Below are 15,732 nucleotides of genomic sequence, written 5' to 3'. Positions count from 1 at the left end.
CCGGCCCTACCATTAGGAAGAGTGGGGCTATCTTGCTCCTAGCAGTAAAAAAAATATTCAACTGTCAATCCAGTTAGTTTCCATGCCTGGAATGAAGGGTGGGCATTAGCTTGTCCTTTGTCTCAGGCAGAAAAATGTCTTGGGCCAGCCCTGCTGAACCAGACACCACCCTGAAACTAGGTTACCTAGTTCCACTTGAGAACAGCCAGCCACCTGGGATGGAGGAGCTGAGAAGCATGGTAGGAGCTGTTACCTGGTGAGTTGGAATTTCTGGGCGCTGAGAGCAGCCGGTCACCCACTAACAAGAGGTACTTCTGATTAATATCCCAAATTTTGAAGTACCAGGGACTTGGTAATTTCTCGTTCACAACCGTACCTGGATGGTTAAAAAGGCAAAAATAATAATAAAAATGTAAACTATTGGTATAATGCTGATTGGCATAGTTTGGAAACTTAGCTTGAGCGATGAATAGAAATGTAAAGAACTATTTTTCACCTGGACGTGGCTTCTTAAAATGATTGAATAAATCGTCCATTTCCTGTTGTACGGTTTTGTGGGGCTTCATCATTTCAACCTCTCCCTTTTCCTCCAATTCTTCTTGAGGAGTGGTTGAGGTTCAGACTATATGAAGTTCAGATTTCTGTAGGGGGAGCTTTTAAAAGAGAGTGACATCTTAAGCTGTGATAAACTTTGTTTATTTCATCTATAGATCATAGAATGGTAGAGTTGAAAGGGACTGTGAGGGTCATCTAATCCAATCCCTTGCAATATAGGAATCTCAACTCAAGCATCCAGGACAGTGTCTTGCCAAAGGCAAGGTGGTTCTTTTAAAATGAAACCAGTAGGAGAACACTTCAATCTCCCAGGACATTCTATACAAGATCTCAAAGTAGCTGCCTTATTACAGAAAAATTTCAGAAACAGACTGGAAAGAGAATTTGCTGAATTGCAACTCATTACCAAGCTTAAAACCATGGAGAGACCTGGTCTGAATAAGGACATTGGATTCACCCCTTGCTTTTTCCTGCAAGACCAATTGCAGTCGTTAACAGTCGTCAACAGGTTTACCACTCCTGAGTAATACCCCTCCCCACCCTCTGACTATACATAAGGGTCTGGTGACTTCTGTTTCAGGGTATCTGAAGAAGTGTGCATGTACACGAAAGCTCATACCTATGACAAACTTGGTCTCTAAGGTGCTACTGGAAACCATTTTTTTATCGTAAAATGAGATTCAGAAGCAATACAAAATACACAAGTGAGTGAGAAGATTAAAGATTTTATTCTAAAACAGCAAGCAATGTATACATACAAAGCAAGCACTTTAATCTGCCACTTGGAAGCCCTCAAGAAGTGGTGAAGTGACTCCCCCAGGTAACCTCAGTTTGCACAGCCCTCCAGCCGGTCAGTCCATGCACAAGCTTCAGAGAAACTCTGCCCAAACCATCCGATTTTATAGACAACCTGTGTAGCCTTCAAGACTGGCTACGTGCAGATCATCCATTAGCCATCCCCTCCCAATGCCTCACTTTCTCAAACCACAACAAACATGAAAGAAGGTACCCAGCACTATCCTCCACAACTTATAAGGCAGCTCTGAGAGGGGGGCTTCACCTCCTCCCAACATTCCCAAACATTTAGGACTGTTCTCAAAAACATTCATATTGTAAAATAGCAATGAGAAGCCAAAATACATTCCATCAGAAAACTTAACAAGAGAGAGGGAAAGGGAAGTAACAGAGGCAGGAAAGGCTTCTTGTCAGACCACTAGCTCCTGGATACATTCTGTCTTCCCGATTCATTTCCCATACAGCCAAACCTTGGTTCCTGAATGGTTAGTTGCTGAACAAATCGGCTCCAGAACGCCACAAACCCAGAAGTAAGTGTTCCGGTTTGCAAATGCTTTTTGGAAGCAGAACATCTGAAGCGGCTTCCGCTTGACTGCAGGAAGCTCCTACAGCCAATGGGAAGCTGCACCTAGTTTTCAAATCATTTCAGGAGTCAAATGGACACCCAGAATGGATTAAGTTCAAGAACCAAGGTACCACTGTACAAAGGAATAGCCATCCAAGCTCCGCTTAAAAACCTCTAAGGAAGGAGAGTCCACCACCTCCCGAGGGAATCCGTTCGACTGTCCGACACAGCCCATAGTTTGAAGCTGCCTTGTTTCGAAATATACATCCTGCACAAAAAGAAGCATGATAGATGGGGAACATTGGCAAGAGGAAATGCCAGTTACAATTCCATTGCTTCGCAGATGATTTGGCAGTGGAAGCAGACAATCTAGCATAGTTTCCCTTAACCTGGAGCCTTCCAAATGTTGTGGACTCCAACTCGGCATAGCCAACGTTCATAGAAGATGGGAATAGCAGTCCAATAGTATCTGGAAAGCAGCAGGTTGTAGATGACTAACGTTTCAACACAGAGACAGGCAGTTCATATAAGTAATTAAGGAAGTGGTACCTGCGCTGATGTGATAAAGTCCCGTGCCTTGGGAGAGATCCTTCTCTCTCTGCTCTCCCCTGGGATTTGCACAGCATTTTATTGCTGCTCAGTGAGGCTGGTAGGTGTGGTTTGCATGCTTCATGCTAATTTACATGTCAGATTCTTAGCACATGAAATACTAATTTAACCAGTTTTTCAGGTCTATCAGCTGCACAAAACTCCATAGGCTCTTTGGGAAATGCCTAGTTGGATTTCCATCTGCTTTTTGTTTGTTTGAAGTTCAATGATAGAAGTACTTCTGAACAAGGTAAAACATTTGAGAGAAAAGAGAAGGCAGATCATTCTGCAATGCTGCTTGCATAAGTCATACAGGATGTGACACCAAGTTTCACACTTGCGTTGCTAAAAGAACTAGGAAGACTTGGCTGCTGAGTGTTTTAATTGATTGAGATTGACCAACAAGCCTCGTCCACCATCTCAATTAAATGCTGTTGCTTCCTCATTCATTTGGCTGCTTTGATCTCCAGCATTAATTGCTAGCAGCCTGGCGCCAACTTTTACAAAGTAAGGAATCCAAAATTCCAGAGACGAAAGCTTGAAACTTCCTTATGCTATCAACTCCCTGAAGGAATACTCCATTCCACCCTTCTCCAAACACTTATCCCCACTTTTTCCTCTCTCCCAAATCTACTCTGGTCAACAGTTAATACGTTGGGGGTGAGGCTGACGTTTGCTGGGCTCATAGTCTGCACCAACCACAAGAACAAGAACAAGCTCTTGTGCTCAGCTTAACAAATGGTAGCACATTGGGCATTATGCATCTCGTGTCCAAGCAAGTGCATCTTGCACACTCGAAAATGACATTAAAACTAACTACCTTGAAAGTACTTCTTGGAAAGGTTGCCTCCGATCCTACTTAGAATGCTAAGAATGAATATTCATAAACCACTCCCTGAACATTATGAAGAGTCCTTTGATTACAACACAATCATTCCTTTGCTTCCTCAGTACCTGAATAACATTTGCTGGGGACTAGGGAGATCATTAATGTGCTTAGGTCCTCCTTGTGTGCTTCCCCATGGCATCTGGCTAGCAGCTGTGGGAACGCAATGCTGGGCTAGATCACCTACTAGCTTGACCCAGCAGCCTCTTCTTACATTCTATTGTTTCATTTTAATAAATGAGGAACAGTCATTTATTGCAGAATCTTTGGTGTAACCTGAGACCTAATTAGCAGAAACTAATTCAGTATGCAGCCTCCATTTTTGGATTAATTCTAAACGTTGGTTCATCCCTATAATATCCGCCTAATATCTGTACCTTCCGTTGTTGTTTCCTCCTCCTCTTCCCGCCCACTGCTTTTTGTAACACACTATTTTGTTAGATTTGGGACCTAATAAATATTTCTGGACAAAACTGTAGGTGTTGACCCTACGTATTTGTGGTTATCAACACCAAAACCCGCCAACACCAAATATTAAAATGACCAGGGGGAATCACACTATTGTGAAATTGCAAAAGGTATTTCCCATTTCCTCACTCAGTAGCTGGTAACTTTCCAGCTCTTGTGCCTTGGCTGTGTGGGAGTGATTTCATCTTTGCCTTCATGGTTGAAATGGAAACAGAGTATTTTGGCAGTACTCCAGGAGAAGGTATAGAAGCAAGGTTTAACTTTCATCTGGATTCACCAAGGCACAACCTGGCATCTCTGTATTTGTATTCCTAATGCAAATTAAGAATAGAAGAAGCTGCCTTTAAGCATGTGCAGAGTGCTTTTCTTTCACCACTAACTTTGGAAAACTTTCACACTAGAGAAATTAGAGGAAGGGTCTCCAAGCTGCATAGAGCTGTAATGCCATGCTTTAACAGTCTAACTGTAAGGCACCATCCCATCTAGATATTTCTTTTTTTTAAGCCTGCAACCATTGTCTGAGGCTTCACCTTATACTACCTAAGGATTTTTGAACCTTGATTATGGCATTCAGAATCATCACATGTGAGTAACCTAACAAGTTTACTAGCAGGGTTTTAGACAGCTTCCTGGGAGAGCTTTTAATCCAAGCCTGGTGTTCAATTGGCAGACCAACTGCATTATGAAGATGACTGAAAACGTGCCATGAAGGCTGACAACATCGATACTGGGAATCCATTGCAGACAACCACGGTACCTGGAGACAGTCAGTCAAGCATAGCTGTCAACTTTAGGATTTAAAAATAAGGGATCACTTGCCAAGTGCTGCCAGAAATCGCCTCTGCGCATGCCCGATTTCTGGTGCCGGCTCTGCCCATGTCCGGGGCACCAGAAATCGGTTCTGCACATGTCCAGACATGCGCAGGAGTGACTTCTGGTGCCAGGCTGCCCGTGTCCGCATGTCTGGGCACCGGAAATCTCTTCTGCGCATGCCCGGACATGCGCAGAAGCAATTTCCGGTGCCCATACATGGGCAGAGCGGCACCGAAAACCGGTTCTGCGCATGCCCGGGCATGCACAGAGGCGATTTCCAGCAGCACTCGGCAAGTGAGCGAGCAGCCAGCTGCTGAGCGAGGCATTTTACCGGACGGCGGCTGGCTGCTCGCTCATGGGGGGCACCGAGTGGAGCCTCTCTGGCCGGCAGGGAGGGAGAGGAGCTGCTTCCTTTAAAATCCAGGAGATTTACGGGATATTTTACAATCCTGGCTGCCAGTGGGAAACGGATTGAAAGATTTTGGCCACAAAAAATGGGAGGGTTGACAGCTATGCAGTCAGGTTGTGTATCCATAGCAGTGACCAGAGAAAAAATGACCTCTGGGAGGAGCGCAGACAGAAGTAACACCATGGTGCACCTGCAGCAGTACAATCGGACACCTTCATCTGCCCCAGCTGCAACAAAACATGTCTCTCCTGCGTTGGTCTCTACAGCTCCAGCAGGCACTGTAATTCTCCAACAGTTTGTCCTCACCCCCAAAGGTACACTGACCCATTGTCTCTCAAGACAGACAGATGCCAAGCATGGATAGCAGCAACCTTCTGATTCCCCCCCCCAATACCAGTGGATCTGATCTATTAAAAATGGTTGCTGTTTTCAAAATAAAATAAAGTGATCTCAGCAGCTCTTTGCTGACTCTGAGCAAGAGACTTGTTTGGCTCAGAAAGGGTGCTCATGAACCAACCCAGAAACATCATGGATTCAAGAGTCCTTTAGCTCTCTCCAGATCTACAGTAAATAGTGAGCCTCATTTTGATTTGTTTTGTTTGTTTAAAGCTCTGTAATGCATGTTTCCTAAGAAATTATGAATTAAAAATGGAATGACTTAATTAAAAATGAAAGACTTGTTGTATCAATAAGACAGTGTGGCTGTTGGATTAGCAATGTCTCCAACCCTGGGAACTTTAATTACCATACCTGTTTACTTTATTCTTTTTCTTTTCCCAGTTTTACAGCAAAGAAAAGACAAAAAAATAACTGAAACTCACAAAGCTTTTACTTAAAAGGACAGTAGCCCTTAAAAGTCTGCATAATGCTTTGCCTCTCCAGACAGGGCAGGCTTCCACTGCAATTATGTCCTGTTGCAAAAAGACTCCCAACCTATGAAGTCAGAAAACTCATGAAAAGGTGGGGGCAAGAGCCTATTTTGTGATATAGACAAAGCGATTCGGAACGCTTGCTGAGGAAATATGATCCTGGCTTTTGCCTCTAATGTGCTTCTAAAGTTTAATTCCTCCTCCTCCATTATCACCATGATCATCATCAACAACAACAACAACAATGGTGTGAACTGGCTAACTCAGATATGTGGAGGGAGATTTATTTGGTGGTAGGATACTAACTGCCAGAACATTTCCCACACAACACTGCTAAGCTCCTGGACAGAATTTGGATCAATATCTCCACTTTGTGGAATAAAGGAGGAACAGCACTTCCATAATTCCATGTTTTATTCTGCTTTTCTCTTGTACATGGCTTTATGCTCTGAAGGAGTCTATAAATAATACAGTACTAATATTGAAGTCCAGGGGTTAGGAACCCATGACACTCCAGATGTTGGTGGACTCCAACTACTGTCAGCCCAGCCAGCCAGGGATGATGGTGACTAGAGTCCATCACATACAGTAACCTTTGTGCAAACAAATAAGGACGTGCGCTGTTATATAACCACCCCACAAACAAATAAGAACAAACGCTCAATGAAGAGCGGGCGTTGTATAACCTCTGCACAAGCAAATCAGGAAGAGTGCTAAATGAACAGGTAATCTAGGGGAGCCCTTAGACTAAAGAAGCCACTTTCCCTCCATCTATATAAGTTTGAAAATTTCTGTGTAGCTGCTCCTCCAACTTCACCCCCAATGAACTATGGGCCCTGCCCTGATAGAATAAGTTGTCAAAACCAGGTGAAGGGTCTGCAAAATTCAAGCAAAATTCAAGGATGTAAGGGAGGTTTGATTGCTTTCTCACTGAAGCTAGTGCAGCATATAACTTGAAATCGAAGAGTTACAAGAACCATTTACTGTATGTATTTTGGAGCCCACCCGGACATGACACCATATTGCCAAGCCGTGAAGAAAGACCTTTGCCTAAGAAATCTCCAGCGGTTTACTATTGATGCTTTTTGCTAGTTTTAGCAGTACAGTGGTACCTCGGTTTATGAACACAATTGGTTCCGGAAGTCTGTTCATAAACTGAAGCGTTCATGAACTGAAGCGAACTTTCCCATTGAAAGTAATGGAAAGTGGATTAATCTGTTCCAGACGGTCTGCGGAGTACTTAAACTGAAGCGTTCATAAACTGTAATTGGTTCCGGAAGTCTGTTCATTGAAAGTAATGGAAAGTGGATTAATCTGTTCCAGATGGGTCCGCGGCGTTCGTAAACTGAAAATTTGTAAACCGAGGTGTTCATAAACTGAGGTTCCACTGTATTTTTATTCCCCTTGCTCCATTTTTGTGTACAAAAAGGCACATGCTAATGTTAAAGTGTGCAGAAAATTGCACATGCTAGTGAAAAATAACACAAAAAATTCCGTGTATTGAGGTGAAATGCTTTGCAAAAAAAATATGCAAAGTAGCATTAAATGTGTATAGTAGGGGGGAAATGCATAAAATGCTAATGAATTTTCAGTAGGACTTTAAAAAAATGTATAGCAGGCATGAAAATGTGGGGTATTGAACTTAAGGCTGGAAAAATTATATCTCCACAGGACTTCATTCTACCACACCACCTATACAGGGTCTATAGAATGACAACAGCACCACCCGCCCCTGAGTTTGTTTTTTCCATGAAAAATTCAGTGATCTCAGCACCTCCTTGCTGGCTCAAACCAATAGGCTTGTTTGGCTCCGGTGAACTGCTAAGAAACCATCCTGGGAATGCTACAGATTCAAAGCTGCCTGTCTCCTTGCCGCTGGCAGTCTTGCAGAGGAAACTGAAGTTCTTGAATTCCTGATTTTTATTATATAGATCCATAATTTTTTCTCCCTTTAAAAAAAACCAAAAACATTTTCACAGCAATTGGCAAAATAATTTATTTAAATTCATTCATCAAAACAAGAGACCCTCTGTTACTTCATTAAAACCCTCTGCAGGGTTAAGGAGGAAGGAGGCATGGCAGTACTGAGCAATCCTAAGTATAGGAAGACAGTAGAACTCACAGTAGAACTAAGGGATAGGAACGGAACGAGAATCCAGGTAGGGAAAGGGCTTAGATCAGGGATGGGGAAACCTGTGGCCATCCATATATTGCTATGCTACAACTCCCATCGGGGACCCAGGTGGCGCTGTGGGTTAACCCACAGAGTCTAGGGCTTGCTGATCAGAAGGTTGGCGGTTCGAATCCCTGCAACGGGGTGAGCTCCCGTTGCTTGGTCCCAGCTCCTGCCCACCTAGCAGTTCGAAAGCACATCAAAGTGCAAGTAGATAAATAGGGACCGCTCCGGCGGGAAGGTAAACGGTGTTTCCGTGCGCTGCTCTGGTTCACCAGAAGCAGCTTTGTCATGCTGGCCACATGACCGGGAAGCTGTCTTCAGACAAACACCGGCTCCCTCGACCTATAGAGCGAGATGAGCGCCGCAACCCCAGAGTCGGACATGACTGGACCTGATAGTCAGGGGCGCCTTTACCCTTTAGAACTCACACCAGCCAGCCTAAGTTACCCCTGCTCCCAACTCCATTATGTTGGTGGCAAGGGAAAAAATTATAGGTATTGAAAGAGAATTCCTGGATGCCAAGATGCAGGTTTGGGGCAAGTACTCTTTATTGAGAGAACCCCAGCAGAAATTTAAAATCACAAAATATGTAGCAAAGTAAAGGGTGGAAATATAGGCTCTCAGACCTTTAAGACAGGAGTGCTTGGAGTGCTCTGGTCCATGGGCTCACAAAGAGTTGGACACAGTGGCGTCGCAATAGGGGGGCGATGGGAGCCCACCGCCCCGGGCAGCATCCTGTAGTGGGGGTACCATCCTGAGCCCACCCCGCCCGTGCCTCCCAAGTTTGGCACCGGGACCTTGCGAGAAGGTGCACACATTTGGGAAATGGCACCAGAAAGGCTCCTCTCGGCATGGCTGGGTGAATGAGCGCGAAGCTATGGGGCACAGGCTGGCTCATTATTGAATAAGGAGTTTTCTCCCGGGAAGTTGTGCGGGGGTGGGGTGGGGTGGGGGGTGAGATGGCGGGATGAAGTGGGGCAAATGCTAGCAGCAGGCGGAGGTAAGGAGAACGGGTGTGGGGCAGGGGCGGAGACTTTCCACGCATCCGCAGAAGAGGGCTGGCTGACTAGCTATCATAGGAGACGGGGCGGGCGGCCAGCCGCCTTTCCCCGTGAGGAGGACCGAGCACTGTTCCTCCCCCTCCTTTATGTTCTAAAGCGGGCATGTTCAACATGTCGATTGCAATCGACTCATGGATTGCTGGCTGATTTTCGTTGATCGCAGAATGAGAAAGAAAAGCCTTTCTCTGCAGCTTGGGACGCAGCAGCAATCGCTCTGCCCTGTCTCATGCAAGCCGGAGCTGCGCTGCTGCTCCTCCAGTGAGGAAGTCTGCTTTCCTCCCTTCCCTGACGGCCCGCTCCGCATTGCATTCTGTGGGTGGGTGGGTTAGAGCACCAGCAGTGGGGTGAGGGGGACGCGGTGCCGTGAGGGAGGACTTGAATGTATGTATGTTGGGGGGGGGGTTGCCACAGGGTAATAACTTAGGGGTGGGGGCGATAACATACTTGAACTAGAAACAAAAAGCTCCAGATGGAGAAAGACTGAGGTTGAGGGAGAGATTGAGTGAAAATGCCATGTGTGTGTGTGTGTGTGTGAGAGAGAGAGAGAGAGAGAGAGAGGCAGAGGCAGAGGCAGAGGCAGAGGCAGAGGCAGGAAGGAGAATCACGGAGCAACGAAGTAAGCTACTCAGAAGGGAGAGGGTGAGAGAGAGAAAAGCTCCTCAGATGTTTGTAAATAATATTTGTCCATTCGGAGGAGTGGTAGATCACTGAGTTTTTGATAGGTTGGAGGTGCTTGTTCTAAAGTATATGGAGCTAATCTAATGCTACCTCTCCTCTCCAGCCTTTGCCCGTGCGGGTGGGGGGTGAATCTAGTCTGATGAGATTGAAGGACTGACACTCTGGGCAACCTTCCCCCAAAAATTCAATGTGTGTGTGGGGGGGTGACAAAATAATCACCGCACCAGGTACCACCTGAGCTTGCTGCACCTCTGGTCGGACACGACTAAACGACTGAACAACAATAACAGACTTTTAAAATGTGCCTTTCTAAGTTCCTTCGAAGTTCATCTCTTCCCCCAAAGGCCACACATTTAATAAGTTAAAAACTGGTTTACTTACAAACACTTTAAAGGCCAGGTTCATGTGTTCTTCCATACATCAGTCAGAAGACACAGGCAGTAAAAATTGGCTTAGTTACAGTGGTGAAAGTTCCTAAATTATTGGTACAGGAACTCAAGGGAGGCCTGTTAGAGCCATGTGGTCTGAGTTTGGAGCAGCCAGCTCAGACCTGATATGTTGAGCTTCTCATACAGACTAGGGGTGACAAATATGGAATCAAAAGAGACATTGAAGCGCAAATGAAACTCACCATTAACTTTAGCTGAGGTTGACCACCAACTTCCTCACAGGACAAAGTACGTTGCCCATTTTCGTTACCCATAAAGATGGCGGATGTTCTTTCATCTTTTTTCCCAATGGCTTCATTTGGGACCACAGCAATTAACCCCGCTGGAGGTGAGCAGCTCAGAAACAGGATCAGTGGAGGGAAAGAGGGAGGGAGGGGGAGGGAGGGAGGGAGGAGGAGGGAGGGAGGGAGGGAGAGAGAGAGAGCATTATTGGTACAGGAGTCTTAGGTGCCTGGAAGGCCGTCAATCAGATTGAAAGCTGTTGAAGTGATCCACAAGAACAAGTACAAGTCTCTTGAAAGGAGTGCAACCCCTATACTAGAAGTATGGCCAATGTTCATATCATGAGAGGTCCACTACCGGTACATAGCACAGGTAGCTTGCACAGTGCACAGGCAATTTTGTATCTTGAAGTGACCTTCGGTCTTCTTACGGATTATTCTTACCAAAAAAAAATATTGATACCTCTTAAAATGGGTGCTAAGCTCAGGGGTAGCGCACATTGTTCTGCAGGCATGTGCTCTACCAGTGAACTACAGCCCTTCCCTATCAACCATTATAAGAGGTGTGGGAAAGCTTTATCCCCCCCCCAACATTGCTGAACTACAGCTCCCAACACCCTTGACTACTGGCCAACAGATCTTTCTCTGACTGATACCTTTGGAGAACCACTGCCAATTGGAATAAGTGAGACTACATGGACTAGCCTTGGAATGAGACAAAAATGGACCAGTAATCTGGGCAGGATGGAGCAATGGTTTGACTTGGTATAAGGCACCTGCCTGTGTAACTAGTGACTAAAGGCATTGCAGAACTCTCCTCTTCCCCATTTCACAATGGCTCTCATGAACCCCATGGATAAATCCCACAATAGCATTGCTGAGCCTTGTTTAAGAAAATACTGCCGAATCACGGGGCTGGCCCTGCCACTAGGCAAAGTGGGACACTCACTTCAGGCAGCAAATCCCTGTGTACCTAAGCTAGTCCATTTCCCCTGGGTGTGGTCAAGGATGTCGTCCCATTACTAGGGATGAAGTAAGATTCAACTGCCACGATTCTAGTATATGTGGAATGAGAAGACACTATCTTGTCCTTCACCCAAGACAACAGGGCCGGCCCTACCATTAGGAAGAGTGAGGCTATCTTGCTCCTAGCATTAAAAAAATATTCAACTGCCAGTCCAGTTAGTTTCCATGCCTGGAATGAAGGATGGGCATTAGCTTGTCCTTTGTCTCGGGCAGAAAAATGTCTTGGGCCAGCCCTGCTGAACCAGACACCACCCTGAAACTAGGTTACCTAGTTCCACTTGTGAACAGCCAGCCACCTGGGATGGAGGAGCTGTGAAGCATGGTAGGAGCTGTTACCTGGTGAGTTGGAATTTCTGGGCGCTGAGAGCAGCCGGTCACCCACTAAGAAGAGGTACTTCTGATTAATATCCCAAATTTTGAAGTACCAGGGATCTGGTAATCTCTGGATCACAACCGTACCTGGATGGTTAAAAAGGTAATAATAATAATAATAATAATGATAATAATGATAATAATAATAATGTAAACTATTGGTATAATGCTGATTGGCATAGTTTGGAAACTGAGCTTGAGCGGTGAATAGAAAAGTAAAGAACTATTTTTCACCTGGACGTGGCTTCTTAAAATGATTGAATAAATCGTCCATTTCCTGTTGTACGGTTTTGTGGGACTTCATCATTTCAGCCTCCCCCATTTTCTCCATTTCTTCTTGAAGAGTGGTTGAGGTTCAGACTATATGAAGTTCAGATTTCTGTAGGGGGAGCTTTTAAAAGAGAGTGGCATCTTAAGCTGCGATAAACTTGGTTTATTTCATCTATAGATCATAGAATGGTAGAGTTGAAAGGGACTGTGAGGGTCATCTAATCCAATCCCTTGCAATATAGGAATCTCAACTAAAGCATCCAGGACAGTGTCTTGCCAAAGGCAAGGTGGTTCTTTTAAAATGAAACCAGTAGGAGAACACTTCAATCTCCCAGGACATTCTATACAAGATCTCAAAGCAGCTGTCTTATTACAGAAAAATTTCAGAAACAGACTGGAAAGAAAATTTGCTGAATTGCAACTCATTACCAAGCTTAAAACCATGGATAGACCTGGTCTGAATAAGGACATTGGATTCACCCCTTGCTTTTTCCTGCAAGACCAATTGCAGTCTTTAACCGTCGTCAACAGGTTTACCACTCCTGAGTAATACCCCTCCCCACCCTCTGACTATACATAAGGGTCTGGTGACTTCTGTTTCAGTGTACAGTGGTACCTCGGTTTATGAACACAATTGGTTCCGGAAGTCTGTTCATAAACTGAAGCGTTCATAAACTGAAGCGAACTTTCCCATTGAAAGTAATGGAAAGTGGATTAATCCGTTCCAGACGGTCCGCAGAGTAACCGTTCATAAACTGAAGCGAACTTTCCCATTGAAAGTAATGGAAAGTGGATTAATCCGTTACAGACGGGTCCGCGGAGTACTTAAACTGAAGCGTTCATAAACTGAAGCATGGGTGTAATTGGTTCCGGAAGTCTGTTCATAAACTGAAGCGTTCATAAACTGAAGCGAACTTTCCCATTAAAAGTAATGGAAAGTGAATTAATCCATTCCGGATGGGTCTGCGGTGTTCATAAACCGAAAATTCATAAACCGAGGTGTTCATAAACCGAGGTTCCACTGTATCTGAAGAAGTGTGCATGCACACGAAAGCTCATACCTATGACAAACTTAGTTGGTCTCTAAGGTGCCACCAGAAACATTTATTTTTATCTTAAAATGAGATTCAGAAGCAATACAAAATACACAAGTGAGTGAGAAGATTAAAGATTTTATTCTAAAACAGCAAGCAATGTATACATACCAAGCAAGCACTTTAATCTGCCACTTGGAAGCCCTCAAGAAGTGGTGAAGTGACTCCCCCAGGTAACCTCAGTTTGCACAGCCCTCCAGCCGATAAGTCCATGCACAAGCTTCAGAGAAACTCTGCCCAAACCATCCGATTTTATAGACAACCTGTGTAGCCTTCAAGACTGGCTACGTGCAGATCATCCATTAGCCATCCCCTCCCAATGCCTCACTTTCTCAAACCACAACAAACATGAAAGAAGGTACCCAGCACTATCCTCCACAACTTATAAGGCAGCTCTGAGAGGGGGGCTTCACCTCCTCCCAACATTCCCAAACATTTAGGACTGTTCTCAAAAACATTCATATTGTAAAATAGCAATGAGAAGCCAAAATACATTCCATCAGAAAACTTAACAAGAGAGAGGGAAAGGGAAGTAATAGAGGCAGGAAGGGCTTCTTGTCAGACCACTAGCTCCTGGATACATTCTGTCTTCCCGATACATTTCCCATACAGTCAAACCTTGGTTCCTGAATGGCTTAGTTGCTGAACAAATTGTCTCCAGAACGCCACAAACCCAGAAGTAAGTGTTCCGGTTTACGAATGCTTTTCGGAAGCAGAACATCCGACGCGGCTTCCGCTTGACTGCAGGAAGCTCCTACAGCCAATGGGAAGCTGCACCTAGGTTTTCAAATCATTTCAGGAGTCAAATGGACTCCCAGAATGGATTAAGTTCACCAAGTGGAACCAAGGTACCACTGTACAAAGGAATAGCCATCCAAGCTCCGCTTAAAAACCTCTAAGGAAGGAGAGTCCACCACCTCCCGAGGGAATCCGTTCGACTGTCCGACACAGCCCATAGTTTGAAGCTGCCTTGTTTCGAAATATATATCCTGCACAAAAAGAAGCATGATAGATGGGGAACATTGGCAAGAGGAAAGGCCAGTTACAATTCCATTGCTTCACAGATGATTTGGCAGTGGAAGCAGACAATCTAGCATAGTTTCCCTTAACCTGGAGCCTTCCAAATGTTGTGGACTCCAACTCGGCATAGCCAACGTTCATAGAAGATAGGAATAGCAGTCCAATAGTATCTGGAAAGCAGCAGGTTGTAGATGACTAACGTTTCAACACAGAGACAGGCAGTTCAGATAAGTAATTAAGGAAGTGGTACCTGCGCTGATGTGATAAAGTCCCGTGCCTTGGGAGAGATCCTTCTCTCTCTGCTCTCCCCTGGGATTTGCACAGCATTTTATTGCTGCTCAGTGAGGCTGGTAGGTGTGGTTTGCATGCTTCATGCTAATTTACATGTCAGATTCTTAGCACATGAAATACTAATTTAACCAGTTTTTCAGGTCTATCAGCTGCACAAAACTCCATAGGCTCTTTGGGAAATGCCTAGTTGGATTTCCATCTGCTTTTTAGTTACAGGTAGGTAGCCGTGTTGGTCTGAGTCGAAGCAAAATAACAAAATTCCTTCAGTAGCACCTTAAAGACCAACTAAGTTCTTCTTTTGGTATGAGCTTTCGTGTGCATGCACACTTCTTCAGATAAGTGTGCATACACACGAAAGCTCATACCAAAATAAAAACTTAGTTGGTCTTTAAGGTGCTACTGAAGGAATTTTTTTATTTTGCATCTGTTTTTTGTTTGTTTGAAGTTCAATGATAGAAGTACTTCTGAACAAGGTAAAACATTTGAGAGAAAAGAGAAGACAGATCATTCTGCAATGCTGCTTGCATAAATCTGTTGTATACAGGAAGTGTCACACTTGCGTTGCAAAGAGAAGTAACAAGGAAGACTCGGCTGTTGAGTGTTTTAATTGATTGAGATTGACCAACAAGCCTCGTCCACCATCTCAATTAAATGCTGTTGCTTCCTCATTCATTTGGCTGCTTTGATCTCCAGCATTGATTTCTAGCATCCTGGCGCCAACTTTTACAAAGTAAGGAATCCAAAATTCCAGAGACAAAAGCTTGAAGCTTCCTTATGCTATCAACTCCCTGAAGGAATACTCCATTCCACCCTTCTCCAAACACTTATCCCCACCTTTTCCTCTCTCCCAAATCTACTCTGGTCAACAGTTAATACGTTGGGGGTGAGGCTGACGTTTGCTGGGCTCATAGTCTGCACCAACCACAAGAACAAGATGGTAGCACATTGGGCATTATGCATCTCGTGTCCAAGCAAGTGCATCTTGCACACTCGAAAATGACATTAAAACTAACTACCTTGAAAGTACTTCTTGGAAAGGTTGCCTCCGATCCTACTTAGAATGCTAAGAATGAATATTCATAAACCACTCCCTGAACATTATGAAGAATCCTTTGATTACAACACA

The 15,732-nt window shown here is 44.6% G+C and overlaps 1 protein-coding gene across 4 annotated transcripts in view; it reads right to left on the bottom strand.

Moving 5' to 3' along the window:
* The window catches only part of LOC118079474 (interleukin-36 alpha-like), a 44,919-nt gene extending 30,036 nt beyond the window's left edge, over nucleotides 1-14,883 (bottom strand). For 2 of the 4 annotated variants that reach the window (XR_009556818.1, XM_035140054.2), the window contains exons 1-3: nucleotides 2,465-4,943; nucleotides 497-653; nucleotides 254-376 (exon numbers count right to left, since the gene is read on the bottom strand). Coding sequence is in view for 3 of the 4 variants with exons in the window: in XM_035140054.2 (XP_034995945.1) it covers nucleotides 254-376; nucleotides 497-569 (196 nt within the window). In the remaining variant the exon portion in view is untranslated. Of the gene's footprint in view, nucleotides 1-253; nucleotides 377-496; nucleotides 654-2,464; nucleotides 4,944-7,722; nucleotides 7,898-10,494; nucleotides 10,635-11,895; nucleotides 12,019-12,165; nucleotides 12,323-14,565 lie in introns of those variants that run through there. The other 2 variants (XM_060268454.1, XM_060268456.1) reach the window with 2 other exon arrangements.
* Nucleotides 14,884-15,732: the final 849 nt, after the last annotated feature.

Source organism: Zootoca vivipara, chromosome 15, assembly GCF_963506605.1.
Source record: "Zootoca vivipara chromosome 15, rZooViv1.1, whole genome shotgun sequence".
Classification (NCBI taxonomy): Eukaryota; Metazoa; Chordata; class Lepidosauria; order Squamata; family Lacertidae; genus Zootoca; species Zootoca vivipara.
Note: the sequence above shows the minus strand (reverse complement) of the source record. Positions and strands in the feature narration are given on the sequence as shown.